A 27,870-nucleotide genomic window follows, 5' to 3' on the forward strand; every position below is an offset into this window, starting at 1 on the left:
GTATAGCATTACAAGAACTTGTCCCAACTTATTCCTAGCTTTCCAGTCGGCCACACAGTGTTGCAACTTCCATTGCCCTTGGAAGGTCAGTCTGCTTAGCCCAGTCTCCGAGATCCAACTCTTACCACAAAGCCCACATCAGTGACTCCTCTTCAAAAGACCTGTCCATTCTGTTTCTTTTCTTTGACCAGAAAAACAGTTCTTACCAACATCTTGCTTCTATACTGTCTTCTCTCTCCAAAAAGCAGCTGTCCTTTTTCTATGCCAAGGTGCGAAAATTGGCACTTGGTTTATCATAGTTTTGGTTTGAGTTTTGTTTTCCCATCACTACCAGATCAAATGGGCCTGCCTCCAGGCAGAGGTTTCAGTATAACCATCATTTCCCTCTCCAAAACATTCTGCTTCACCTTAAATTAGATATTTTAAAACATAACCATCTTGTAAAGTTCTTAATTTGTGAAGTCATGGTAAACCCTCTTTTGTCACCCTCCTTGATCTCTTCAGCTATTGACATGGTCAAGCACATCATCCTCTTTCAATGCCTCTTTCCTGCTGTGTGACTGCCTGCACTTGGTTCCATTTTTACCTATCCAATTTAGCCATGACATCTCCAGCAATGGCTTTCCTGCCCTGTATAGCTGCCAAATGACCTCTCCTTGGTGCTCTCCATTGTTCGCCATCAAAAAGACAGCCTTCCTAGTCAGATTGTCTGTTTTTATTTTTTGCCCATCTGCTGCTGATACCTCAACCATCCTTCTGACACCTCTAGACTCAAATATTCTAATGTTGTTCTCGTTGGCTTCCCAACCTTCCACCCTCTGTAAACTTCATCTCATTCAAAACTCACTTGCCCATATCTACCTGGCATCAAATCTTGGACACTCAAACCCTCAAATTCTAAAGTTCTCATTCTTACATTTACTTGTGTAACTTTCTTCAGCTCTAATAACCTTTTTGAAATCCAAATTTCTTCCAAATCTGGCTTCTTGTATGTCTTCCCTCTCTTTGGTTCACTATTGGCAACTGTGCTTTCACCCACCTAAGCCCTGCACTCTGAACCCCCTTCAGTTTCCTTTTCCAATGTTTCCTCTGGCTTACTATTCATTTTTTCTTAATATTCATCCATGAAGCATGTGGTTAGTTTCTATATTAAAGGTACTGTATAAATTATAATATTATTAGGTTAGGTTGCTGTATTTGCTCCGGTTTAAAGCCATGAGCCCACTGAGAGCTATTTGAAAAGTCACAGAACTACTTGCAGATAAAACCGATAGATTAAAGGGTCATCAGGTATCCATGGAATCTTCTGAGCTGTGAAATGAGCCTCATTACTTCTACTGCAAGCCTGGAAAATATCCTGTGGACTGAAGAGTATCATAGCTGTGATACAGGCCTGGAATTCTAACTGGAATTCTAACTGTACTCCCATTTAATTTCTGCAAACATACATTTCTAGTGTCTGATTTCATGATTAGGAATAAAGCATGGAAGGAAGATGAAAACATAATGAGGGGAAAATAATTTAAAAAAACTCGGAGCTGCTGATTTCAGCATTACAGAATGCAACTAAAACCAAATAACAAAGTACTTAAAGTTAGAAGTTTTATCCAAATCATCATCAGGTTATGACTGCAATATTTTTGTCTACCCCAGTATGTATTTGTGTTTTTTCTTTTATTATTGGCTCAATTTCTGCTGCAACTACAGATTGACACTTGAGCCTATCGTATTGATGCCGTGGAATTATTCGGATATTGCCACTGCTCCAGTAGTCAACCAGCTGTGACCTAGATTTATACCTGATATCAAGTTGTTAAGCTATTCCCACAGCTCAAGGAATCCAACCCTTTCGGGCAGCACGGTAGCACAAGTGATTAGCACTGTGGCTTCACAGCACCAAGGTCCCAGGTTCGATTCCCTGCTGGTCACTGTTTGTGCGGAGTCTGCACGTTCTCCCCGTGTCTGTGTGGGTTTCCTCCGGGTGCTCCAGTTTCCTCCCACAGTCCAAAGACTTGCAGGTTAGGTGGATTGGCCATGATAAATTGCCCTTAGTGACTAAAAAAGGTTAAGAGGGGTTATTGGGTTACGGGGATAGGGTGGAAGTCAGGGCTTAAGTAGGTCGGTGCAGACTCGATGGGCTGAATGGCCTCCTTCTGCACTGTATGTTCTATGTTTCCACCTTCAGAACCACAAGAATGAACAGTAACATTGGATGCAAGAGCCCTATTTAATTGTGATTTAGGGCGCAATTTAATGGGGAGAAAACAGAGAGTCCCGTTTTGGGCGTGTTTAGCGGGGAGTTTCTCGGTGAGGAACGCCCTGCTGAGGCCACATTTAACACCAGTGCAGGAAGAGATCGGAAAATGGTACCCCGATCTCTGGACCCCCACTGCGACCTCTGGACCACACCCCCACGTGGAAATACATGGTATTGCTAGAGTATATTTTCATGAACAATTTGAATCCTCCAATTTCTCAATAAAGTGGATATTCTTCACATTTGAGTCTGTATGATGAGTGTTGGGAAGCCATTCAGTTCTGGTGGTTGTCATATCCCAAACCTGTTATTGCTCATCCTCCTTAAGCACCCAATGTTTATCAAATCACTGGTTAGTAGTTAAGAGCAGGAACCTACACTGACCCTCTTTAGTGTGGGGGGCATTGAAGCCAATTGTAGCACCTTAACTGCTGCCTTAATTCAGAGTAAAACAGCATTGTTTATGGCATTTCAGCAGTTTTTAAATAGTGAGTGAATGGACCTTCCAAAGTGTTTTTTACTGCTTAGCTGCAGAATGATGCATATCTTCTTAAGCTGCAAAAAATGCTCATCACCCTGGCAATTATCTAAACAGTTGCAAACATATAAAATATATATATATTGTTTGTACTTTGCTCGTTGGTGTAGTTCTCTGTTGTCAATGTTTCTCTTTTGTTATAATGTCTAAATTTGGAATGCTATGCATACTGAACATCATCATTTTATTTGAAAACTTTTAGTAAGGACAGATGCGACTACTCTGTAGCTTCACTATTTATATCATACACAAACTGGTCCTGACAAAATAGCTGTTGGAATAAACTATTTTCTGCTCATCTTCCTTGCTAATTTTATTTTCAGCCTTCCTTTCTTGAAGATAATGAAATCCACAATGGATTTTATTTTAGTTCCATTTCTTCTCTTCCCCTCTTGTGAAGATATTGCTTTCTTGCTGATTCGGTTTTATGGGAAGCAGTTTCTCTTGTCCACCTTGCCCAAGTAGCCTTATTCTTGTAGCAATTATAGTATTAGCAAGCTCTTCAGATATGGGAGACATTACGTCTGAGCCCATTACTTGTTTTCACCAAATGGGTACTCACCATCTTTTATCTTTAATGCACTCCCTTATAAAATGACCAATTAAGCAATCACCAAACCGAACATAAGCTGCCTGCACTTAAACGCAGAGGAAGAGCCCCCAGACTCTAGGCTGAAAAGTGCAGTTTGTTTAACATGGATTACATCAGGCAAACTGGATTTCTCAGTAGTTTTAATTTGGAGATAGTCGCATGCGCTCTGCTAGGTTTTTGTTATGTCAGACATCTGACTGATCTGAAAACGTTGTGTAGGCAAGAGAGATATTTCTGTGAGTGAGGTTGATTGTTAACTATGAAAAATAATGGAATGTTACTGTGCAGAGATAGGTCATTTAGCATCATACCTGTGCCAATGTTGTTGTAATCATTATCCATCTATGCTACACCCCTTCCCGTTTGCTCCTCATAGTATTTAACATTCTTCTTTCTGAGTAGCTATCTAAATTCCCTTTTAAAATATTAGAAACAGAAATAAGGAATAGGCCATTTAGCCCTTCAAGTCTGTTCTTCCATTCAGTGAGATTGTTCCAGATACTGACCATTGCCCCATATCATTTAATACCTTTGGTTAACAAAAATCTGTCAAAAACAGATTTGAATTTAACAATTAAACTAGAATCAATTGTCTTTTTCAGAAGACAGCATCTAGACATGTTTCTTAATTTCACAACTGAAATTTCACTGCTACTTTTTGGACTATGCCTCCCAGTTCTAGACTCCCTTTGCAACAGAAATGGTTTCTCTCTAGCAACTTCATCTGCTCCCATTGATACTTCTATTGAAAACAATCTAATCATACTTTCACCTTTTAAGTTCCAGAGAGCACAGCACTAGTTTATGTAATTTCACCTCTTAGTCCAGTTCACGTCCTTGTAAACCTATGTTTCACTCCCTCTTTTCCAAACTGTGGCTGCTCATTTCTCCAGGCAGGGTCTTACCAGGGCATTGTATAGCAGACTGATGTCTAATAACATTTTGTTCCAGTCCTCTAGATTGAAAAAGCCATCTTTCCATTCGCCTTTTTGAATATTTTCTGCACCAGCTCTAGACAATGATTTATGACCTGGTTTCCCAAAGTCTCTTTGGACCTCCACTAGTTTTAGCTTTTAGAAAGTCCCCTGTCCTCACTCTTTTAGTCCAAAACGGATGACCTCACATTTGCCTATATTGAAATCCATTTGCTACACTTTTGTTTATCTACTTATTTGTCAACACCTACACCTATCTTTATGTCATCGACAAATTTGAATGTGTGACTATCTATTCCGTCATAAGAGGTTAATTAATATGGTGAATATTTCCCACCCCAATGCAAATCCTTGCAGCACATTTCTGGTTACCTTCTGTCAGAGTACCTGTCTATTGTCTATACTCTTTGTGACCTGCTACTCAGCCAACTTCCTAACTAAGAGCTCATGAGCTTTACTATAGATTAAAGTCTCTTATAGGGATTTTATTTAATGCCTTCTGGAATCCATAGAATTCCTACAATGTAGAAGGAGCCCATTTGGCCATCGTGTCTGCACCGACTCTCTGAAAGAACACTCTACCAGGCCCACTCCTCCACCCTGTGCATTGATCATGGCCAATCCACCTAACCTGCACATCTGTACTACTTCCATGTTGAACACCACTTGGAGGAAGCACTGAGGGTGGCAAGGACACAGAATATACTCTGGGCGGGGGACTACAATCTGCATCACCAAGGGTGGCTCAGTAGTCCAAAAGCTGCTAGACTGGCTCCACGGCAGGTGGTCAGGGGACAACTAAGTGGGAAACCTACTTGACTTCATACTCACCACTTTACCTGTCACAGATGCATCTCTCCATGACAGTATTGGTAGGAATGACCACCTTGTGGAGATGAAGTCCTGTCTTCACGTTGAGGATAGCCTCCATTGTGTTGTGTGGCACTATCACCATGCTAAATGGGATACATTTCAAACGGATCTAGCAACTGGAAATTGGGCACCGTGAAGCATTGCAGGCCATTTGCAGCAGCAGAAATGTATACAATCACAATCTATAACCTCATGCATATTTCCCGCTATGTCATTATCAATAAGTCAGGGGTACAACCCTGGTTCAAGAAGATTGTGGAAGGATATGCCAGGAGCAGCATCAGGCATACCTAAAAATGAGGTGTCCATCTGGTGAAGCTACAACACAGGGCCATTTTCACGCCAAACAGCGAAAACATATGAAATAGGAGCAGAAGGCGGCTGTTTGGCCCCTCAAGCGTGCTCCGCTATTCAATAAAATCATGGCTGATCTGTTTGTGTTTCAGATTCCACATTCCCATCTAGCCCCAAGAGAAAATTTCTCCCCATCTCTGTCCTAAACAGGCAATCCCTAATTTTCAAACAGTGCCCCTAGTTCTGAACTCACCCACAAGAGGCACCATCTTTTCCACATCCACCTTTTCAAAACTGTTCAGGATCATATATACTTTAGTCAAGTCACCCTTACAATTCTAAACCCCAGTGGAAACAAGACCAATTTGTCCAATCTTAGAAAAAGACAATCCACTCATTTGAGTTTTCAATCAAGTAAACCTCTTCTAAACCATCTCAAATACACTAACATCCTTCCTGAAATAAGGAGACCGAAGATGTGATCTTCCTGTATAGCTGAAACACAACACCGTTACTTTCATGTTCTATTCTGCTTGTAATAAAAGACAGCATTCCATTAGCCTTAATTGCTTGCTGTATCAACATACTAACATTTGTGACACATGTTTTTTGATGAGGTGACAAAGATGATTGATATGAAGAGGACGGTGGATGTTGTTTACATAGACTTCAGTAAAGCCTTTGACAAGGTGCCTCATGGCAGACTGGTACAAAAGTTAAAGTCACACGGGATCAGAGGTGAGGTAGTAAGATGGATACAGAATTGGCTCGGTCACAGAAGGCAAAGGGTAGAAGTAGAAGAGCGTTTGGATCTGTACTGGGGCTTCTGTTCTTCGTAGTATACATAAACGATTTGGAGGAAAATGTGGCTGGTCTGATTAGTCAGTTTGCGGATGACACCAAGGTTGGTAGAGTGGCAGATAGTGTTGAGGATTGTCAGAGAATGCAGCAGGACACAGATAGATTGGTGATTTGGGCAGAGAAATGGCAAATGGAGTTTAATCCAGACAAATGTGAGGTAATGCATTTTGGTAGGTCTAACATAGAAGGGAATGGCAAAACTCTTAGGAATATAAAAAGTCAGAGGGCGTGCAGGTCCACCGATCTTTAAAGGTGGCAACACAAGTGGACAAGGTAATCAAGAAAGCATGTGGAATGCTTGCCTTCATTGGACGGGTGGACGGGGCATTGAGTATAAAAACTGGCAAGTCATGCTACAATTGTATAGAACCTTGGTAAGGCCATACTTGGAATATTGCGCAAATTCTGGTCGCCACACTACCAGAAGAATGTGGAGGCTTTGGAGAGGTTGCAGAGGATGTTTACCAAGATGTTGCCTGGTCTGGAGGGTATTAGCTATGTGGAGAGGCTGTATAGACTCAGACTGTTTTCATTAGAAAGACGGAGGTTGAGGGGTGACCTGATAGAGGTCTCCAAGAGTATGAGCGGCATGGATAGAGTGGATGGGCAGGCACTGTTTCCCAGGGTGGACGGGTCAGTCACCAGGGGGCATAGGTTTAAAGTCTGTGGGGCAACGTTTAGAGATGTGTGAGGCAGGTCTTTTTACGCAGAGGGTGGCGAGTGCCTGTAACGCGTTGCCAGGGGAGGTTGTGGAAGCAGATACATTAACGGCTTTCAAAAGGCATCTTGACAAATACAGTTTAGCACAGGGCTAAATAGCTGGCTTTTAAAGCAGACCAAGGCAGGCCAGCAGCACGGTTCAATTCCCATACCAGCCTCCCCAAAGGCGCCGGAATGTGGCGACTAGGGGCTTTTCACAGTAACTTCATTTGAAGCCTACTTGTGACAATAAGCGATTTTCATTTCATTTCACATGGATAGGATGGATATAGAGGGATACGGCACAAGGAATTCCTGAAGGTTTTGGCAAAGGTTGGTATCATGACCAGTACAGGCTTGGAGGGCCAAAGGGCTTGTTCCTGTGCTGTATTGTTCTTTGTATGTACGAGAACAGTTGGATCTCTTTACACCTTTTTACAGCATGGTAGCACAGTGGCTAGCACTTTTGCTTCACAGCACCAGGGTCCCAGATTCGATTCCCAGCTTGGGCAACTGTCTGTGCGGAGTTTGCACATTCTCCCTGTGTCAGTGTGGGTTTCCTCCGGGTGCTCTGATTTCCTCCTACAAGTTCCGAATGATGTGCTGTTAGGTGAATTAGAACCCTGTGGAGTTCTATTCGTCATATCCTGCCAATCAGAAAGACTCATTTATGCATACTTTTGTTTTGCTAGCCAGCCAATCTGAAAAATCCATAGAATCCCTATCGTGAAGAAGGAGGCCATTTGGCCCATCTAGCCTGCACCATCCCACCAGCACGGTAGCATTGTGGATAGCAGAATTGCTTCACAGCTCCAGGGTCCCAGGTTCGATTCCGGATTGGGTCACTGTCTGTGCGGAGACTGCACATCGTCCCCGTGTGTGCGTGAGTTTCCTCCGGATGCTCCGGTTTCCTCCCACAGTCCAAGGATGTGCAGGTTAGGTGGATTGGCCATGATAAATTACCCTTAGTGTCCAAAATTGCCCTTAGTGTTGGGTGGGGTTACTGGGTTATGGGGATAGGGTGGAGGTGTTGACCTTGGGTAGGGTGCTCTTTCCAAGAGCCGGTGAAGACTCGATGGGCCGAATGGCCTCCTTCTGCACGGTAAAATCTATGATCAAAGAGCTCCCCAACCAGACCCACTCTCCCGCCCTATCCCTGCATATCTTTGGACACTGAGGGGCAATATAGCATGGCCAAACCACCAACTTGCAGATCTTTGGATTGTGGGAGGGAACCAGAGCATCAGGAGGAAACCCACGTAGAAATGAGGAGAGCGTGAAAACTCCACACTGAAAGTCACCTCAGGTGGGAATTGAACCCAGGTCTGTGGTGGTGTGAGGCAGCAGTGCCAACCAGTGTGCCATCATTCCACCCCCTTTTTTTATCCATGTTACTATGTTACCCCCTATACCATGAGCTGTTTTCCGCAATAACCTTTTATAGCACCTTATCAATTGCTTTCTGGAAATTCAAGTACAGTACATGTACAGGCTCCCCTTTATCCACAGTGCATGTTACTCCATCAAAGAGCATGATGGCACAGTGGTTAGCACTGCCAGGGACCTGGGTTCAATTCCGGCCTTGGGTGACTGTGTGGAGTTTGTATGCTCTCCGCATGCCTGCATGGATTTTTTTCCTGCTACTCTGGTTTCTTCCCACGGTCAGACAAATATTGACGGTCTGCCTCAAGAAGCGCATCCACCAGCTGTTGCCTTTCCGTCCTCATCATCCTATCTAAATGTGCTTTAAAGGAGTTTACCTCCCCCACCTTACAACCTGCTTAAGGACTTCGCACAGTGTGCAGGAAGATACAAGGTTTTTCCTATTTAATCTAGTGTACTCGCCGATGGTCCTGGACGTGTGCTCATAAAACTCCCTGTTCCCAGCAGTTCTGTGTCTAGCCTCCACAGTGGGTGCTCTGTGTACCCAAACAGAATCCGCTTCCAAGTCCGCTAAGTGTGAAGCATGGTCCGAGATAACAATTGCTTTCTGCACGCAGGGTAGCTGGGACCCAGGCATTAAGAAGAAGTTGATCCTTGAGTAGACTTTATGCACATGGGAAAAGAATGAGAACTCCTTCTCCTGTGGATGTAAAAACTGCATGGGTGTGCCCCCCACACCACCCCACCTGTTCCATTAAGGCCATGAGCATCTTCATCATCCCTGAGGGAGCAAACAATTTAGTCCTGGATCGACCTAGTTTAGGATCCAATGTACAGTTGAAATCCTCTCCAAAGGCTTGCTGGTGTGCATCTAGGTCAGGCATGGAAGACAACATGTCACATCATCCCAATTTAGCATGTAGATATTTACTAGTACCACCAATCTGCCTGTTAGTGACCCACTGACCATTACGAATCTTCCATTGGGAACCGCTACAGTCCGAGTGGTTGAGGAACAAACACGTTCACTGACTAAAATCTCAATACCTCAGGCCCCATCAAGCCCAAATGGAACGCTCGGCTCACCTATCCCTTTCGCAGTGTGGTTTGATTCCTTATCCCAAGTGGGTCTCCTGCAAAAACACCACGTCAGCACTTAGATTCTTTAGGTAAGCAAAAACGCGCAACCTTTTTACCGGGCCATCTTGGCACCATCGATAGAGACAGGCATATGTACGATACTTTGCTTCCTGAAGTGAATGACCGGGCTGACATTGAGGGAGAAATTGTTGTCATTGCACCATGCCACTGGGTACTCTTTCTCCCTCCTGTACACAGTCATCGTTGTTCGAGATCCGACCCACTATGATCAGATTGTGGTTGGGGGCTGGTTTAGCTCACTCGGCTAAATCGCTGGCTTTTAAAGCAGACCAAGCAGGCCAGCAGTACAGTTTGATTCCCATACCAGCCTCCCGGACAGGCGCCGGAATGTGGTGACTAGGGGCCTTTCACAGTAACTTCATTGAAGCCTACTCGTGACAATAAGCGATTTTCATTTTTTCATTTTCATTTCATTTTTTCATCAGGAGGCGTGTATAGGAAGTATAGTACGGGGCTAAGTATGCAGCCTTGCGGGGCCCTGGTATTGAGGACTATCATGGAGGAGGTGTGGTGTTTAACCTTACTGATTGAAGTCTATGGGTCAGGAAGTCGAGGATCCAGTTGCAGAGAGAGGAACCAAGTCCTAGGTTTTGGAGCTTTGATATGTTTGGCAGAGAAGTAGTCCTGTGTTGTCGCTTCACCAGGTTGACACTTCATTTTTCGGTATGCCTGACGTTGCTCTTGGCATGATCTCCTGCACTCTTCGTTGATTCAGGGTTGATCCCCTGGCTTCGTGTCAGTGGTAGAGTGGGGCTCGCTGGCTTTGAAAGCAGGCCAGCAGCACGGTTCGATTCCTGTAACAGCCTCCCCGAACAGGTGCCGGAATGTGGCGACTAGGGGCTTTTCACAGTAACTTCATTGAAGCCTACTTGTGACAATAAGCGATTTTCATTTCATTCATTTCATATGCCGGGCCATGAATTTGCAGATTGTGGTTGAATACAATTCTGCTGCTGATGGCCCACAGCGTTTCATTGATGCTTAGTCTTGAGTTGCTAGATCTATTTGATGGTAGTGCCACACAACACGATGGAGGATATCCTCAATGTGAAGAGGGGACTTTGCCTCCACAAGGACTGAGTGGTGGCCACTTCTACCATACTGTCATGGACAGATGCACCTGCAGCAGGCAGATTGTTGAGAGTGAGGCCTAGTATCTTTTTCCCTCTTGTTGGTTCCCTCAGCACTGGGATTGCAGTCCCAGTCTAGCAGCTATATCCTTTAGGATCCAGCCAGTTGGGTCTGTGGTGGTACTATCGAGCCATTCTTGGTGATAGACATTGAAGTCCCCCACCCAGAGCATTTTCTGCCCCCTTGCCACCCTCGGTGCTTCCTCCAAGTGGTATTCAACATGGCGAAGTACTGATTCATCAGCTGATGGTGGCCGGTACATGGTAATCAGCAGGAGGTTTCCTTATGTATGTTTAACCTGCGCCATGAGACTTCATGGGGTCCAGAGCTGATGATGAGGACTCCCAGGGCAACTCCCTCCCGACTCTCTACTACTGTGCCACCACCACTACTGGGTCTTTCCTGCCGGTGAGACAGGACACACCCAGCAATGGTGGTAGTGGTGTCTGGGATATTATCAGTAAGGTATGATTCGGTGAGTATGACTATGGGTGGCATGGTAGCACAGTTGTTAGAACCATAGAATTTACGGTGCAGAAGGAGGCCATTCGGCCCATCGAGTCTGCACCAGCCCTTACAAAGAGCATCCTACTGAAGCCCAGGTGTCTATCTTATCTCCGTAACCCAGTAACCCCCACTTAACATTTTTTGGACACTAAAGGCAATTTAACATGGCCAATCCACCTAACCCGCACATCTTTGGATGTGGGAAGAAACCGGAACACCCGGAGGAAACCCACGTAGTTAGCACTGTTACTTCACAGCACCAGGGTCCCAAGTTCGATTCCCGTATTGGATCACTGGCTGTGTGGAGTCTCCACGTTCTCCCCGTGTCTGCGTAGGTTTCCTCCGGATGGTCCGATTTCCTCCCACAAGTCCCGAAAGACCTTCTTGTTAGGTGAATTGGACATTCTGAATTCTCCCTCCATGTACCCAAAACAGGCGCCGGAGTATGGTGACCAGGGTATTTTCGCAGTAACTTCATTGCAGTGTTAATGTAAGCCTACTTGTGACACTAATAAAGATTATTAAGATTATACCATTATTAGTTTTCAATTCACAAAACTTCTTTTTTCTAACATAGTTGTAAAGAATTGTGTTGATTTTTGCGTCTCCTGCAAGTTTCTTTTCGCCTTGTGTTTTGTAGGTCTTGTTCTGTATTTTGTGACCCTTTGTAGTTTTTGAAGGTCGGGATTTTCCGGCTGTTCACGTCAGCAGGATCTTCCTGACCCACCGATGGTACATTCCACGGCGAGGGTTGCATTCAACAGAAAACCCTGTTGACAACAACGGAATCAGAGGATTCCGCCATTCGCCCATGTGTGCAAAATCTCACCCCATATCTTTCTCATTTGTCAGGATCTGTGTTTTTGTCTTGTATTGTGCTTTTTAGTTTAGTTTTATGTTCTCGCTTGTCTCTTTAGTTATTCATGATTTTGTTTTGACAAGCTGAACTCTTGCCCCATTGGGTTATAAGTTGGTTCTGTATCACAAATTCTTTATTGGATACGCTCCATTGATCATCTATCATTTTGCCCATTAACAGTTTACTGTGTAGACCGAGGAGCTGAAGTGAAAGTGGGAGGAGGAGCTGGGGGAGAGATAGAGGAGGGCCTTTGAGCGGATGCGCTGTGTAGAGTCAAGACGTCCGCAACATGTGCCAGGCTCAGCCTGATTCAATTCAAGGTCGTTCACCGGGCTCACATGACAGTGACCCGGATGAGCAGATTCTTTGGGGTGGAAGACAGGTACGCAAAATGTACGGGAGGACCAGAGAACCATGTCCACATGTTCTGGGCATGTCCAAAGCTGAGGGGAGTTTGGCAGGGGTTTGCAGACGTCATGTCCCAAGGTATTAAAAACAAGGGTGGCATTGAGTCCAGAGGTGGTGATTTTTGGGGTGTCGCAGGATCCGGGAATCTAGGAGGAGAAAGAGGCAGACGTTCTGGCCTTGACTTCCCTGGTAGCCCGGAGACAAATATTACTAGCACGGAGGGACTCAAAGCCCCCGAAGTCGGAGACCTGGCTATCTGACATGGCTAGCTTTCTCTGTCTGTAAAAAATTAAGTTTGCCTTGAGAGGATCAGTGTTAGGGTTCACCCGGAGGTGGCAACCATTCATCGACTTCTTCGCGGAAAATTAATCGTCAGAGGGGGAGGGGGGAGTTAGGTGAGCGTAGATTAGGGGGTTAATTAATGGTGGGACCTGTTGGGGAGGGAGGTGGTATTTGCACTATGTTTTTATTTGCACGTACATTGTTTGTATTGCTGCTGTTGCAATGCCCCAAAAAATACCTCAATAAAATGTTTATTAAACAAAAAAGAAAACACAGTTTACTGTGGACAGTCTGTGTTTCATCCCATTAAAGTCAATCTTGGGCTGAATTCTCCGTTTCACGATGATCGAAATGCGAATTGTGATCGGCTGGAGAATTGCATGAAATTGAAAAATCGAGATCTGTTCCTGGTGCCGATTCCGATACCATGCTCCAGTCCCTTGCTGGCGGTGATATCGATGTTTGTAACGCACGTCGTTGGATCCAAAACGGGTCATTTGCATGGGTATATATTTCATTAGCGGCTTGGACATAAGACCTTAAGACATAGGAGCAGAATTAGGCCGCTTGGCCCATCGAGTCTGCTCCGCCATTCAATAATGGCTGATATTTTCTCATCCCCATTTTCCTGCCTTCTCCCCATGACCCCTGATCCCCTTATTAATCACAAACCTATCTATCTCTGTCTTAAAGACACTCAGTCAATTGGCCTCCACAGCCTTCTGCGGAAAAGAGTTCCACAGATACACCACCCTCTGGCTGAAGAAATTCCTCCTCACCTCTGTTTTAAAGGATCGTCCCTTTAGTCTGAGATGATGTCCTTTGGTTCTAGTTTTTCCTACAAGTGGAAAAATCCTCTCTATGTCCACTCTATCCAGGCCTTGCAGTATCTTGTACGTTTCAATAAGATCCCCTCTCATCCTTCTAAACTCCCAGAGTCCTCAAACGTTCCTCAAACAACAAGTTCTTCATTCCAGGGATCATTCTTGTGAACCTCCTCTGGACCCTTTCCAAGGCCAGCACATCCTTCCTTAGATACCGGGCTCAAAACTGCTCATAACACTCCAAATGGGGTCTGACCAGAGCCGTATACAGTCTCAGACGTACATCCCTGGTCTTGTATGCTAGCCCTCTTGACATGAATGTTTACATTGCATTTGCCTTCTTAACTGACGACTGAACCTGCACATTAACCTGACATAGTGTGCTCCACTCTTCCATGATGCTCCACCCCTCTTCAGCAGAAGTCTCTTGGGCGCAAATGTGTGCAAATATTGACAAGCATGCCTGGCTGCCAAGCCTGTGGAGGGGGAGCAGAAGGCTAAAAAACCTGTGCAAAGCCCTTAAGTGGGTCGGTGCAGACACAAAGGGCCGAATAGCCTCCTTCTGCACTGTATGTTCTATGTCTATGTCTATGTATTCAAGTGTGGTCTTGACCAAATACACAGGGCGGGTTTCTCCATCCCACCGCACCAGATTTCCCTGTTCAGCATGCCGGCGGATTCTCCATTTCGCTGGCTGGTCAATGGTGTTTCCAATTGTGGGGCAGCCCCACGCCGTTGGGAAACCCTGGGCTGCCGGCAAAATGGAGCATCCCAACGGCAGAGAATCCAGCCCCCATTATCTAACTGTTCTCTCAGGTGGCTGTAAAAGATCCCAATTCAGAATTATGTACATATTTTTCAAATGCTGTTATTGATTGCCCACAGTTGCTGCATTTCTTTGGGTCCAGCAGAATTCTCCTCAATAATTATTTTTTTAAATTTTGCCTTAAATTATGCATTCTAGTTCATTCTAAATACTTTTAACCTTGTAATTAATAGGTTTCTTAATCATTAAAAAGAAAAAGCTAAATAAGCAACATTTATCTTTAACCGTACTAATGAAGTAATTAATTAACTTTAAGCAAAGCTTTCCAGTCACACTGACCTCTTCACAAGGACAATTTCCTTCTATGACCCTCCCCTTCTTGTTCACAGAGATACTCACGAAAAGCACTTTTGCTCTCTAAGCGCCTTTCTGTACACAAAGCCCTCTCCTTCCGCTCTACATTTCACAGGGACACACTTCCACTTTGATATGGCCAGATCTTGTTTAGATGTTATCTAATGTGACTGATTCCTTTCAGGCTTGATCATTGGACTTTAGATTGGCATTTCCACTTCTAGACCCATATCTTTTTATTAAAACAGTAAAAAATATATACAAGGCCAAACGGTACAAACACTAATTTTGTGTTGAAGAAACAGGGTACCCTCCACTCAGTATCAACGTATGGGGGGGGGGGTGATACTCTGATTATTAACATATTTCTACAAGAAACAAATGGTACAAGCACTAAACTTTGCGCTGGAGAGACCAGATACCCTCACCTCTGTACCAACAGAAGGGAGGGGGGGGGGGGGGGGGGGGGGGGGGGGGGGGGGAGAAGAGAGGACAAAGGAGGATGGTGGGGAGGGAGGGGAATCGGGTATTGGTGGAGGGGGGTGGGGGGCAACAGGGCACTGCCGATCTACAGAAGCAAAAAATAAAAGAACCTTCAATTATGATGAGCCGGATTCCGGGAGTCATGGACAAGCTGCAATTGACACTAACTGTTAGACAAACATTAGTGACTGGAGCACAATTACTTTCCAATGACAACCCTTGAGATAAGCCACTGTGAATTCCTACTCTGCTGAGGTTAAAAAAATAATATTTACACACAAAATGTATGGCTGTCAATATTGCCAGACCCCACCATTTGAACCTTGCGTGCTGCCCGTCCCCATACACAGCAGACATTGTGATTGTAATGGAAAGAATGCTCATCCAGTTCTTTTTTGATAGACGGAAAATGGTGGCTATTCATCACATGTGTTTGGTAATAGAAATTAATTTTCACAGTTTACTGTCTGTTAAAAATTAACACTTTGTCACTAGATTATTGAGTTGTAAGATAAAGGGCCTATAATTACCTATAGATTTATTTCTGCTGCTCAGTAAATGGTCCTTATTCTGTGCTTGATTTCCAGAAACAGCCAGTAATATACGCACAAACAGCTCACCCATCAGGAGAACCAACTCTGTACAAGACCGAATGAAGAAATTTACGATGGACTCATCTGACCAAACTTTCGAACTTGGTACCAATGTCTCCACTCACAAGAGAAACCAGATTAATGAAGGCAGAAACAGCAGAATTCTCCAGCAACAGCAGCTATTCTCAGGCAGCCCTGCATTGAAAATAAAAGAAGTTAGGAATTCAGCCTTGGAAACATCTCTGACAGGGAAATTTACTGATCTTAGGGATGTAGGAGAAGTGGGTAAATCAACTGAAAAAACAGACAAAGAGAATGAATACTTACTGTCCAGCAGAAGTAGCAAACCCATCGGCTCAATCAGGAGGGCTGGGATAGAGCGCGACAAATCTACATCACTGAGAGAGAGCAGGTTCTGCTCTGTCCAAAGGGATGGAAAGCATTCACCACAATCTGGTTACAGTTTACCTTGCAGCACGACTAAATCTAACTTTGCAACTGCAGAGGTGAACCAAGGCCGGCTGAGGGCAACATCTTCATCAGGTTCTTCTGAATGTTTAAGTCATCTAATTGCACCTGAAGTTACTGCAGATGAATCAAGTAAGACCTTACCCTTGCTATCTTTTGACAAGGACTGCACAAAGAAATCTTTTTTGCAAAACACTGTTACTGATAAATCATATAACAGATCTACAGGGAGGAGCAACATAAGCAAGTCACAGGCACACCAGCCTGCGTCAGAGAATGACTCCAGTAAAACCCACACAGAGAGCTCAGTGCACTTAGACCAACTCAGCTCTGTTAAGTACTCAGACCTGCCTGCTAGAACATACACTCACTTACAGCAAAACCTTTCCAAACAAAAGGAAGAGAGATTGAACAACAACGAAGTCAATATGAAGACACTTGTGACAATTGAAGTCAAGGAGGGAAGGAAATCGGATCTTGTCTCTACAAGGATCTCTGACACACCTTCCTCACAGCGGGGAGGTATGTACATTTAAGAATGTTTGTCTGTTTAGGTTACAAAGGCATATCTCTGTATGTCAATTATTATCATGTCACTGTTTCATAGCGAAGTAATTTTAAAGTCCATTTCCTTTTAATGCTGTACTGATTTTGTTTATATGTGAGGTATTGAATTTTTATAAAACAGCTGCCCTTTTTTCAAGCAGCACATTGCTACTCTGTGCTCATCGTGACACATGACCCCTTTGGTGATTTTGCAACAAGCTTTGAGTGAGGTATTAAATATTTGATCTGAGAAGTTTTAAACAATATGGACTTTTTTTCTTGGTCCCATAAAATACTATTGGCACATCGCATGACATCACACATTCAATTGGCTATACTTCAGATGTGAAGCACAATTGTGAGATCTGTCAGGCATAAACATTAAATACACTTCTATCAACACATGCACACTTTCCAACAAGTGTTACTGGACATTGAAGTCTGGATAATTTGTTTCTTTGCTCCACCCGAGGGATGTTGAAGTCAAACTGTTCCCTAGGTAAATATTCTCCAATAAGGAAACCTATTATGGTCTGTGACCAGGACATGAGAAGGCAAGAGTTTGAATGCAATTTTTTGGTAACTGTCAATGCTGCTCATGGCAAGCAACCAGGATATGTGCAGCAGCACTTCAGAGAGAAGTATGATCTGATCCCAGTTAAAGCATGCCACTAGATCTGTCCACTACTGCTGTCATTGTTTTGATGTATTCGTTCTGGTTACATTTTGCAATGGCTACAAGGTGAGAAAAGAAAGCCTCCAGTGACTGCTGTAAAGGGAGTACGGAAGAGGTAAATGGTATTTGAACTGTGAATGACATGGTATTGATTATCTTTTATCAGAACTGGAAAAAGTTAGAAATATTATCTGTTTTAGGCAAATAACACAATTTTAATATATAAATGGCTGAATTGGTCAGGAGACAGGCTTAGTGGCCAATTAGAAACGCCACCACCTCCAGGAGGTGGGAGCTGCCTGACTTGTACCAGTGGCAAAGACATGTTGGATGCTGCCGATCTCTTGCAGATTAAAGCAGGCAGCTCCTGGGAAAGGCAATGAAGGTGGAACAAGACATATTGCAGCCTTGAATGCCAAAGTAAAGATCAGGACTCATACCAGCGATAGTTGGCTTTGCACATTTGTACCCAAGACAATTCTAGAGAAATATATATGGGTCCCACAGTGAACTGGATAACTGTGTTGATGTATACATATGGGGGCAATGGGATAAAAAATTGAAAATGGCATTCGGGAACAGCCGCCTTAACAAGCTCCTTTAGACACTTAGGGGCTGTTAAATGGTGGTGACATGTTTGCCAGTCCCTCCTTTCTGCCAGCACTTCAAATTTGAAACTGTCCCAGAGGGCATCAGGATTCTGAGATGTCCTCCAGGACCACAATTTGCAAAGTACGCCTTCACTGGGTCCTAACCCCTTATCCCTTTGTATATCCCAGCCTAAACCTCAAAAAGAATGATGGTGTGAGGCAACAGAAGATGGAACAAGTAAACAAACATAGGTTTCTGTGCATAGGTTGTAAATGGAAACAGAATCATCATCAATAGCTGGTGTCTGTAAACAACAAAAAAGGGCAGAAGTTATTATGCAATCATACATTTTGCATTCTAGCTTCCTGTTTTTACCATCCACCTCTAATCACTGATGTTTTTTTAAAATTTATCCTTGTAGTTATCATGGTTTCCTTTTTTACTTCTGATTCTTTAAATGTTCAGTTATTGTTATTTCAGTATCCTGTCTGTCTTATATCCTGTTCTCTTTGTGTTTGATGTGGAGCTCAGCCCAATTATCCTCAGCAACAAAGATCTTACAAACTGTTAATAGCTTCACCTAGAAATAGTTTACAGTAAATAAATATTCTATAATTATATCTGACATATTGCAAGATCTGTTCCCTTACTAGTTTTCTTTTTTTCCATTCATTTTTATGGGATGTGTGCTTCACTGGCTAGGCCAGCATTAGTTGACCATCCCTAATTGCCCTCTAAAAAGAGCTGCCTTCTTGAACTACTACAGTCCATGTGGTGTAGGTACACCCACTGTGCTATTAAGGAGGGGGTTCCAGGATTTTGACCCAGTGACAATGAAGGAATGACAATATATTTCCAAGTCAAAATGGTGAGTGATTTGGCGAGGAACTACCGGATGGTGGTGTTCCCAGGTATTTGCTTCCCTTTCCTTTTAGATGATGTGGAGATGCCGGCGTTGGACTGGGGTGAGCATAGTAAGAAGGCTTACAACACCAGGTTAAAGTCCAACAGGTTTGTTTCAAACACTAGCTATCGGAGCACTGCTCCTTCCTCAGGTGAATGAAGAGGTATGTTCCAGAAACATATATTCAGACAAATTCAAAGCTCTTTGAATGTAGGTGGTGGACAGGCTTTGGTGAGTCAGGAAGTGAGACTCACCACAGGATTCCTAGTGGCTGACCTGTTTTTGTAGCCACATTATTTATATGGCTAGTCCAGTTTAGTTTCAGTGTTCACTTCCAGGTTGTGGATGGTGTGAATTCAGTGATGGTAATGCCATTGAATACCAAGGGGCACAAGAGATGGCAGGAGAGACTGGATGACCTCGAGTATAGGCCCAGGAGTCACAACCTGCGGATTCTGGGCCTCCCTGAAGGTGCGGAGGGGGTGGACGTGAGCATGTATGTGACCACAATGATGGGGTGCTGATGGGCGCGGGGGTCTTCCCGCGGCCCTTGGAACTGGACAGGGCGCATAGAGTCCTCGCGAGGAAGCCTAGGGCGAACGGACCACCGAGGGCGATGGTGATAATGTTCCACAGACAGGGAGGGTGTCTTGCGGTTGGCAAAGAAGGAGCGGAGAAGTAAGTGGGAGAATGGCGAGATTTGCATATACCAGGACTTGGGAGCTGAAATGGCTAAGAGGCGTGCAGGATTCAACCAGGCTAAGGCGGTCCTCCACAGCAAAGGGGTGAAGTTCGGGCTCCTGCATCCGGCGAAGCTCTGGGTAACGTACCAGGACAGGCACCATTACTTTGATACGCCGGACGAGGCGTGGACATTTATTAAGCATGAAAAGCTGGACTCGAACTAAGGGGCAGCTGCACGTAGGTGAAACACTCTGGCGGGGATGTGTAACCGGTTGTTGGCCTGATGTAAGATTGTCAGTAGAATTTAAGGTGTTCGCTTTTCTTTTTATGGGGTTTTTCTATTTTTTCTGTGTTTCTCTCAGGGTACGGGGTAACGCCCGGGTTGTGTTTTTCGTTGCACGGGAAGAATCTTGTTGGCTCTTCCACCCCTTACCCTGTTAGGGGCCCGAAGGAGGAGACAATAGTAAGTTTGGAGATAGAGGCGGGGGCCGCCGGGGTCAGCATGGGTCAGCTGACTTATGGAAGCGTAATGGGGGGAAATCAGTGCTAAACGGGTGCTTGGCACAAGGGGGGTTGGGACTGGGAGGTTGGGGGGGGGGGGAATGGGGTGCTGCTTTGCTGACTGACCGGGAGCCAACTGTTGGGGATGGATGGAGAGTCTGGTTGGGGGCCTCCAGCGGGAGGGCTGGAGTGAGTGGTGGGCGCGGGCACGTGGCTGACCAAAAAAGGGAGATGGCTAGTCAGCAGGGAGGGGGAGGGGGGGTCAAACCCCCCCCCCCCCCCCCCCCCCCCCCGTCCAGGCTGATCACGTGGAATGTGAGGGGTCTGAACGGACCGCTCAAGATGGCCCGCATGTTCTCACATTTAAAGGGATTAAACATAGAACATAGAACGATACAACGCAGTAACGGCCCTTCGGCCCTCGATGTTGCACAGACATGGAAAAAGAAACTAAAGGCCATCTAACCTACACTATGCCCTTGTCATCCATATGCTTATCCAATAAACTTTTAAATGCCCTCAATGTTGGCGAGTTCACTACTGTTGCAGGTAGGGCATTCCACGGCCTCACCACTCTTTGCGTAAAAAACCCACCTCTGACCTCTGTCCTATATCTATTACCCCTCAATTTAAGGCTATGTCCCCTCGTGCTAGCCACCCCCATCAGCGGGAGAAGGCTCTCGCTGTCCACCCTATCTAACCCTCTGATCATTTTGTATGCCTCTATTAAGTCACCTCTTAACCTTCTTCTCTCTAACGAAAACAACCTCAAGTCCATCAGCCTTTCCTCATAAGATTTTCCCTCCATACCAGGCAACATCCTGGTAAATCTCCTCTGCACCCGTTCCAAAGCTTCCACGTCCTTCCTATAATGAGGCGACCAGAACTGTACGCAATACTCCAAATGCGGCCGTACTAGAGTTTTGTACAACTGCAACATGACCTCATGGCTCCGGAACTCAATCCCTCTACCAATAAAGGCCAACACACCATAGGCCTTCTTCACAACCCTATCAACCTGGGTGGCAACTTTCAGGGATCTATGTACATGGACACCGAGATCCCTCTGCTCATCCACACTACCAAGAATTTTACCATTAGCCAAATATTCCGCATTCCTGTTATTCTTTCCAAAGTGAATCACCTCACACTTCTCCACATTAAACTCCATTTGCCACCTCTCAGCCCAGCTCTGCAGCTTTTCTATGTCCCTCTGTAACCTGCAACATCCTTCCGCACTGTCTACAACTCCACCGACTTTAGTGTCGTCTGCAAATTTACTCACCCATCCTTCTGCGCCCTCCTCTAGGTCATTTATAAAAATGACAAACAGCAACGGCCCCAGAACAGATCCTTGTGGTACGCCACTCGTAACTGAACTCCATTCTGAACATTTCCCATCAACTACCACTCTCTGTCTTCTTTCAACTAGCCAATTTCTGATCCACATCTCTAAATCACCCTCAATCCCCAGCCTCCGTATTTTCTGCAATAGCCGACCGTGGGGAACCTTATCAAACGCTTTACTGAAGTCCATATACACCACATCAACTGCTCTACCCTCGTCTACCTGTTCAGTCACCTTCTCAAAGAACTCGATAAGGTTTGTGAGGCATGACCTATCCTTCACAAAACCATGCTGACTATCCCTAATCATATTATTCCTATCTAGATGATTATAAATCGTATCTTTTATAATCCTCTCCAAGACCTTACCCACCACAGACGTTAGGCTCACCGGCCTATAGTTACCGGGGTTATCTCTACTCCCCTTCTTGAACAAAGGGACCACATTTGCTATCCTCCAGTCCTCTGGCACTATTCCTGTAGCCAATGATGACCTAAAAATCAAAGCCAAAGGCTCAGCAATCTCTTCCCTGGCTTCCCAGAGAATCCTAGGATAAATCCCATCCGGCCCCGGGGACTTATCTATTTTCACCTTGTCCAGAATTGCCAACACTTCTTCCCTACGCACCTCAATGCCATCTATTCTAATAGCCTGGGTCTCAGCATTCTCCTCCACAATATTATCTTTTTCTTGAGTGAATACTGACGAAAAGTATTCATTTAGTATCTCGCTTATCTCCTCAGCCTCCACACACAACTTCCCACCACTGTCCTTGACTGGCCCTACTCTTACCCTAGTCATTCTTTTATTCCTGACATACCTATAGAAAGCTTTTGAGTTTTCCTTGATCCTACCTGCCAAGGACTTCTCATGTCCCCTCCTTGCTCATCTCAGCTCTCCCTTTAGATCCTTCCTCGCTTCCTTGTAACTATCAAGCGCCCCAACTGAAACTTCATGCCTCATCTTCACATAGGCCTCCTTCTTCCTCTTAACAAGAGATTCCACTTCTTTGGTAAACCACGGTTCCCTCGCTCGACCCCCTCCTCCCTGCCTGACTGGTACGTACTTATCAAGAACATGCAATAGCTGTTCCTTGAACAAGCTCCACATATCCAGTGTGCCCAACCCTTGCAGCCTACTTCTCCAACCTACACATCCTAAGTCATGTCTAATGGCATCATAATTGCCCTTCCCCCAGCTATAACTCTTGCCCTGCGGGGTATACTTATCAATTTCCATCACTAACGTAAAGGTCACCGAATTGTGGTCACTGTTTCCAAAGTGCTCACCTACCTCCAGATCTAACACCTGGCCTGGTTCATTACCCAAAACCAAATCCAATGTGGCCTCGCCTCTTGTTGGCCTGTCAACATATTGTGTCAGGAAACCCTCCTGCACACATTGTACAAAGAACGACCCATCTAATGTACTCGAACTATATCTTTTCCAGTCAATATTTGGAAAGTTAAAGTCTCCCATAACAACTACCCTGTTACTTTCGCTCTTTTCCAGAATCATCTTCGCCATCCTTTCCTCTACATCCCTAGAACTATTAGGTGGCCTATAGAAAACTCCCAACAGGGTGACCTCTCCTTTCCTGTTTCTAACCTCAGCCCATACTACCTCAGAAGAAGAGTCCCCATCTAGCATCCTTTCCGCCACCGTAATACTGTCCTTGACTAGCAGCGCCACACCTCCCCCTCTTTTGCCCCCTTCTCTGAGCTTACTAAAACACCTAAACCCCGGAACCTGCAACAACCATTCCTGTCCCTGCTCTATCCATGTCTCTGAAATGGCCACAACGTCGAAGTCCCAGGTACCCACCCATGCTGCCAGTTCCCCTACCTTATTTCGTATACTCCTGGCATTGAAGTAGACACACTTCAAACCACCTACCTGAACACTGGCACCCTCCTGCAAAGTCAAATCTGTGCTCCTGACCTCCATACTCTCAATCTCCTGTACCCCAAAACTACAATCCAGGTTCCCATGCCCCTGCTGAATTAGTTTAAACCCCCCCAAAGAGCACTAACAAATCTCCCCCCCCCAGGATATTGGTGCCCCTCAGGTTCAGATGTAGACCATCCTGTCTATAGAGGTCCCACCTTCCCCAGAAAGAGCCCCAGTTATCCAGAAATCTGAATCCCTCCCGCCTGCACCATCCCTGTAGCCACGTGTTTAATTGCTCTCTCTCCCTATTCCTCATCTCACTATCACGTGGCACGGGCAACAACCCAGAGATAACAACTCTGTTTGTTCTTGCTCTGAGCTTCCATCCTAGCTCCCTAAAGGCCTGCCTGACATCCTTGTCCCCTTTCCTACCTATGTCGTTAGTGCCAATGTGGACTACGACTTGGGGCTGCTCCCCCTCCCCCTTAAGGACCCAGAAAACACGATCCGAGACATCACTTACCCTTGCACCTGGGAGGCAACATACCAAACGTGAGTCTCTCTCGCTCCCACAAAATCTCCTATCTGTGCCCCTGACTATTGAGTCCCCAATTACTAATGTTCTACTCCTTTGCCCCCTTCCCTTCTGAGCAACAGGGACAGACTCCGTGCCAGAGGCCCGTACCCCATGGCTTACCCCTGGTAAGTCGTCCCCCCCCACAAGTATCCAAAACGGTATACTTGTTACTCAGGGGAACGACCGCAGGGGGTCCCTGCACTGACTGCTTCTTCCCAGTCCCTCTTACAGTTACCCATCTATCTCCAGTCTTTGGTGTAACTACTTCCCTGAAGCTCCTATCTATGACCCCCTCTGCCTCCCGAATGATCCGAAGTTCATCCAGCTCAAGTTCCAGGTCCCTAACACGGTTTTTGAGGAGCTGGAGTTGGGTGCACTTCCCACAGATGAAATCAGCAGGGACACTGACGGCGTCCCTCACCTCAAACATTCTGCAGGAGGAGCATTGTACTGCCTTCCCTGACATCACCTCTAGATTTTAAAAAAAAAAACAAGAAAAAGATAAAGAAAGGAAGAGCTTACCTGATATTACCACAAACCCTGCTCCCGCTGAAAGTTAAGCAAATTTAAAGGCACTCACTCACCTTCACGACAGGCCCCTGCTCCCGCTTCCCAACCACCGTAGGGTGGGAAACACTTACGAAGTGTTTCGGGTTTAACTGTCACTTGCCAACAGCCCTTCCACAAACCACCTTCAACTTAAGCTAACCGCACTGCACGTATGCAAATTCCCCCAGAACAGCTGATCAGTAGCTTTGCTCTGCTGCCCTCTGCTGGATGCTTGCTTTCACTCAAACTCCTTGGGTCTCCTTCGCCAGTTCACCTTCAACTTAGAACATAGAACATAGAACGATACAGCGCAGTACAGGCCCTTCGGCCCTCGATGTTGCACCGACATGGAAAAAAAAAACTAAAGGCCATCTAACCTACACTATGCCCTTATCATCCATATGCTTATCCAATAAATTTTTAAATGCCCTCAATGTTGGCGAGTTCACTACTGTTGCAGGTAGGGCATTCCACGGCCTCACCACTCTTTGCGTAAAAAACCCACCTCTGACCTCTGTCCTATATCTATTACCCCTCAATTTAAGGCTATGTCCCCTCGTGATAGCCACCTCCATCCGCGGGAGAAGGCTCTCGCTGTCCACCCTATCTAACCCTCTGATCATTTTGTATGCCTCTATTAAGTCACCTCTTAACCTTCTTCTCTCTAACGAAAACAACCTCAAGTCCATCAGCCTTTCCTCATAAGATTTTCCCTCCATACCAGGCAACATCCTGGTAAATCTCCTCTGCACCCGTTCCAAAGCTTCCACGTCCTTCCTATAATGAGGCGACCAGAACTGTACGCAATACTCCAAATGCGGCCGTACCAGAGTTTGGTACAGCTGCATCATGACCTCATGGCTCCGGAACTCAATCCCTCTACCAATAAAGGCCAACACACCATAGGCCTTCTTCACAACCCTATCAACCTGGGTGGCAACTTTCAGGGATCTATGTATATGGACACCGAGATCCCTCTGCTCATCCACACTACCAAGAATTTTACCATTAGCCAAATATTCCGCATTCCTGTTATTCTTTCCAAAGTGAATCACCTCACACTTCTCCACATTAAACTCCATTTGCCACCTCTCAGCCCAGCTCTGCAGCTTATCTATGTCCCTCTGTAACCTGCAACATCCTTCCGCACTGTCTACAACTCCACCGACTTTAGTGTCGTCTGCAAATTTACTCACCCATCCTTCTGCGCCCTCCTCTAGGTCATTTATAAAAATGACAAACAGCAACGGCCCCAGAACAGATCCTTGTGGTACGCCACTCGTAACTGAACTCCATTCTGAACATTTCCCATCAACTACCACTCTCTATCTTCTTTCAACTAGCCAATTTCTGATCCACATCTCTAAATCACCCTCAATCCCCAGCCTCCGTATTTTCTGCAATAGCCGACCGTGGGGAACCTTATCAAACGCTTTACTGAAGTCCATATACACCACATCAACTGCTCTACCCTCGTCTACCTGTTCAGTCACCTTCTCAAAGAACTCGATAAGGTTTGTGAGGCATGACCTACCCTTCACAAAACCATGCTGACTATCCCTAATCATATTATTCCTATCTAGATGATTATAAATCGTATCTTTTATAATCCTCTCCAAGACTTTACCCACCACAGACGTTAGGCTCACCGGCCTATAGTTACCGGGGTTATCTCTACTCCCCTTCTTGAACAAAGGGACCACATTTGCTATCCTCCAGTCCTCTGGCACTATTCCTGTAGCCAATGATGACCTAAAAATCAAAGCCAAAGGCTCAGCAATCTCTTCCCTGGCTTCCCAGAGAATCCTAGGATAAATCCCATCCGGCCCCGGGGACTTATCTATTTTCACCTTGTCCAGAATTGCCAACACTTCTTCCCTACGCACCTCAATGCCATCTATTCTAATAGCCTGGGTCTCAGCATTCTCCTCCACAATATTATCTTTTTCTTGAGTGAATACTGACGAAAAGTATTCATTTAGTATCTCGCTTATCTCCTCAGCCTCCACACACAACTTCCCACCACTGTCCTTGACTTGTTGTTGTTAGTTCTTTCCTTAGCCATCCCACCTGGACGTTTTATTCCCCAAAATTGTATATGTACAGCTCCTTTCACTGGATATCCCAAAACAATGTACAATCAATGAAGTATCTTTTAAAGTTCAGTCGCTGTCACAAGTTAAGAAATGTGGCAGTTAATTTGCACAGAAAGGTTCACATCAGAGCAATGTGATAATGGCCATTAATCTGTTTCTGTGATGGTGATTGAGGGATACATATTGCCAAAAAATTAGATAAAACAAAGAACAAAACTGATGTGGAGATGCCGACGTTGGACTGGGGCGAGCACAGTAAGAAGTCTTACAACACCAGGTTAAAGTCCAACAGGTTTGTTTCAAACACTAGCTTTCGGAGTACTGCTCCTGATTCATCTGTTGGACTTCAACCTGGCGTTATAAGACTTCTTACAAAGAACAATACAGCACAGGAACAAGCCCTTCGGCCATCCAAGACTGCGCCGATCATATGCCCTATCCAGACCAACCACCTGTATCCTTCTATACCCCGTCTGTTCATGTGCCTATCCAGCTAAGTCTTAAAGCTCGCTAACATATTGCCTCAACCATCTCACTGGACAGTGCATTCCAAGCAATCACCACCCTCTGTGTAAAAAAACTTCCCCCGCACATCTTCACTGAACCTATCCCCCCTCACCTTGAACTTGTGCCCCCTTATAATTGTCATTTCCGCCCTGGGAAAAAGCCCCCAACTGTTCACTCGATCTATACCCCAATAATTTTATAAACTTCTTCTATCAGGTCACCCCTCACCTCCGTCTCTCTAAGAAGAACAATCCCAGCTTATTCAATCACTCCTGCGAGCTAATACCCTCCATACCAGGCAACATCCTGGTAAACCTTTTCTATACTCTCTCCAAAGCGCCCTTCTGTAGTGCGATGACAGAATTGGACACAGTATTCTAAATCTGTTAGACGTTTCCTCAAAGGAGCTGGAACCCTCCTAGGTGGATGAATGATTGGCCTGGCATTCGCTCTTAGCTGAATTTTATATTCAAGTGGTAGTGTTCCCAAACCATTAAAGACGTGAGGACATTTCTGGATAATGGCCTCAACCTGGTTATTGCAAGTGGATGAGATCCTATCCGAGCTGTAAAAGTGTTGCATAAGTTTCATCTTAATTGTGGCTCCGTTTATTAATGAAATCGTCCAATCATCATTATTTTGTATGACTGATACCTGTTTTGAAATGTCCGATTGGGAAGTTTTTTGTTGTGCTTTCTCCATACTTTCTATTGTTTCGACAAAGAAATAATCT

General features: G+C 45.1%; 1 protein-coding gene across 3 annotated transcripts in view; it reads left to right on the forward strand.

Moving 5' to 3' along the window:
• smtnb (smoothelin b) overlaps positions 1-27,870 on the forward strand; it is a 563,126-nt gene that overhangs the window by 329,260 nt on the left and 205,996 nt on the right. For all 3 annotated transcript variants that reach the window (XR_005457667.1, XM_038774843.1, XM_038774931.1), the window contains exon 9: positions 15,795-16,790. Coding sequence is in view for 2 of the 3 variants with exons in the window: in XM_038774843.1 (XP_038630771.1) it covers positions 15,795-16,790 (996 nt within the window). In the remaining variant the exon portion in view is untranslated. The remainder of the gene's footprint in view (positions 1-15,794; positions 16,791-27,870) is intronic.

This window comes from Scyliorhinus canicula, chromosome 1, assembly GCF_902713615.1.
Source record: "Scyliorhinus canicula chromosome 1, sScyCan1.1, whole genome shotgun sequence".
NCBI lineage: Eukaryota > Metazoa > Chordata > Chondrichthyes > Carcharhiniformes > Scyliorhinidae > Scyliorhinus > Scyliorhinus canicula.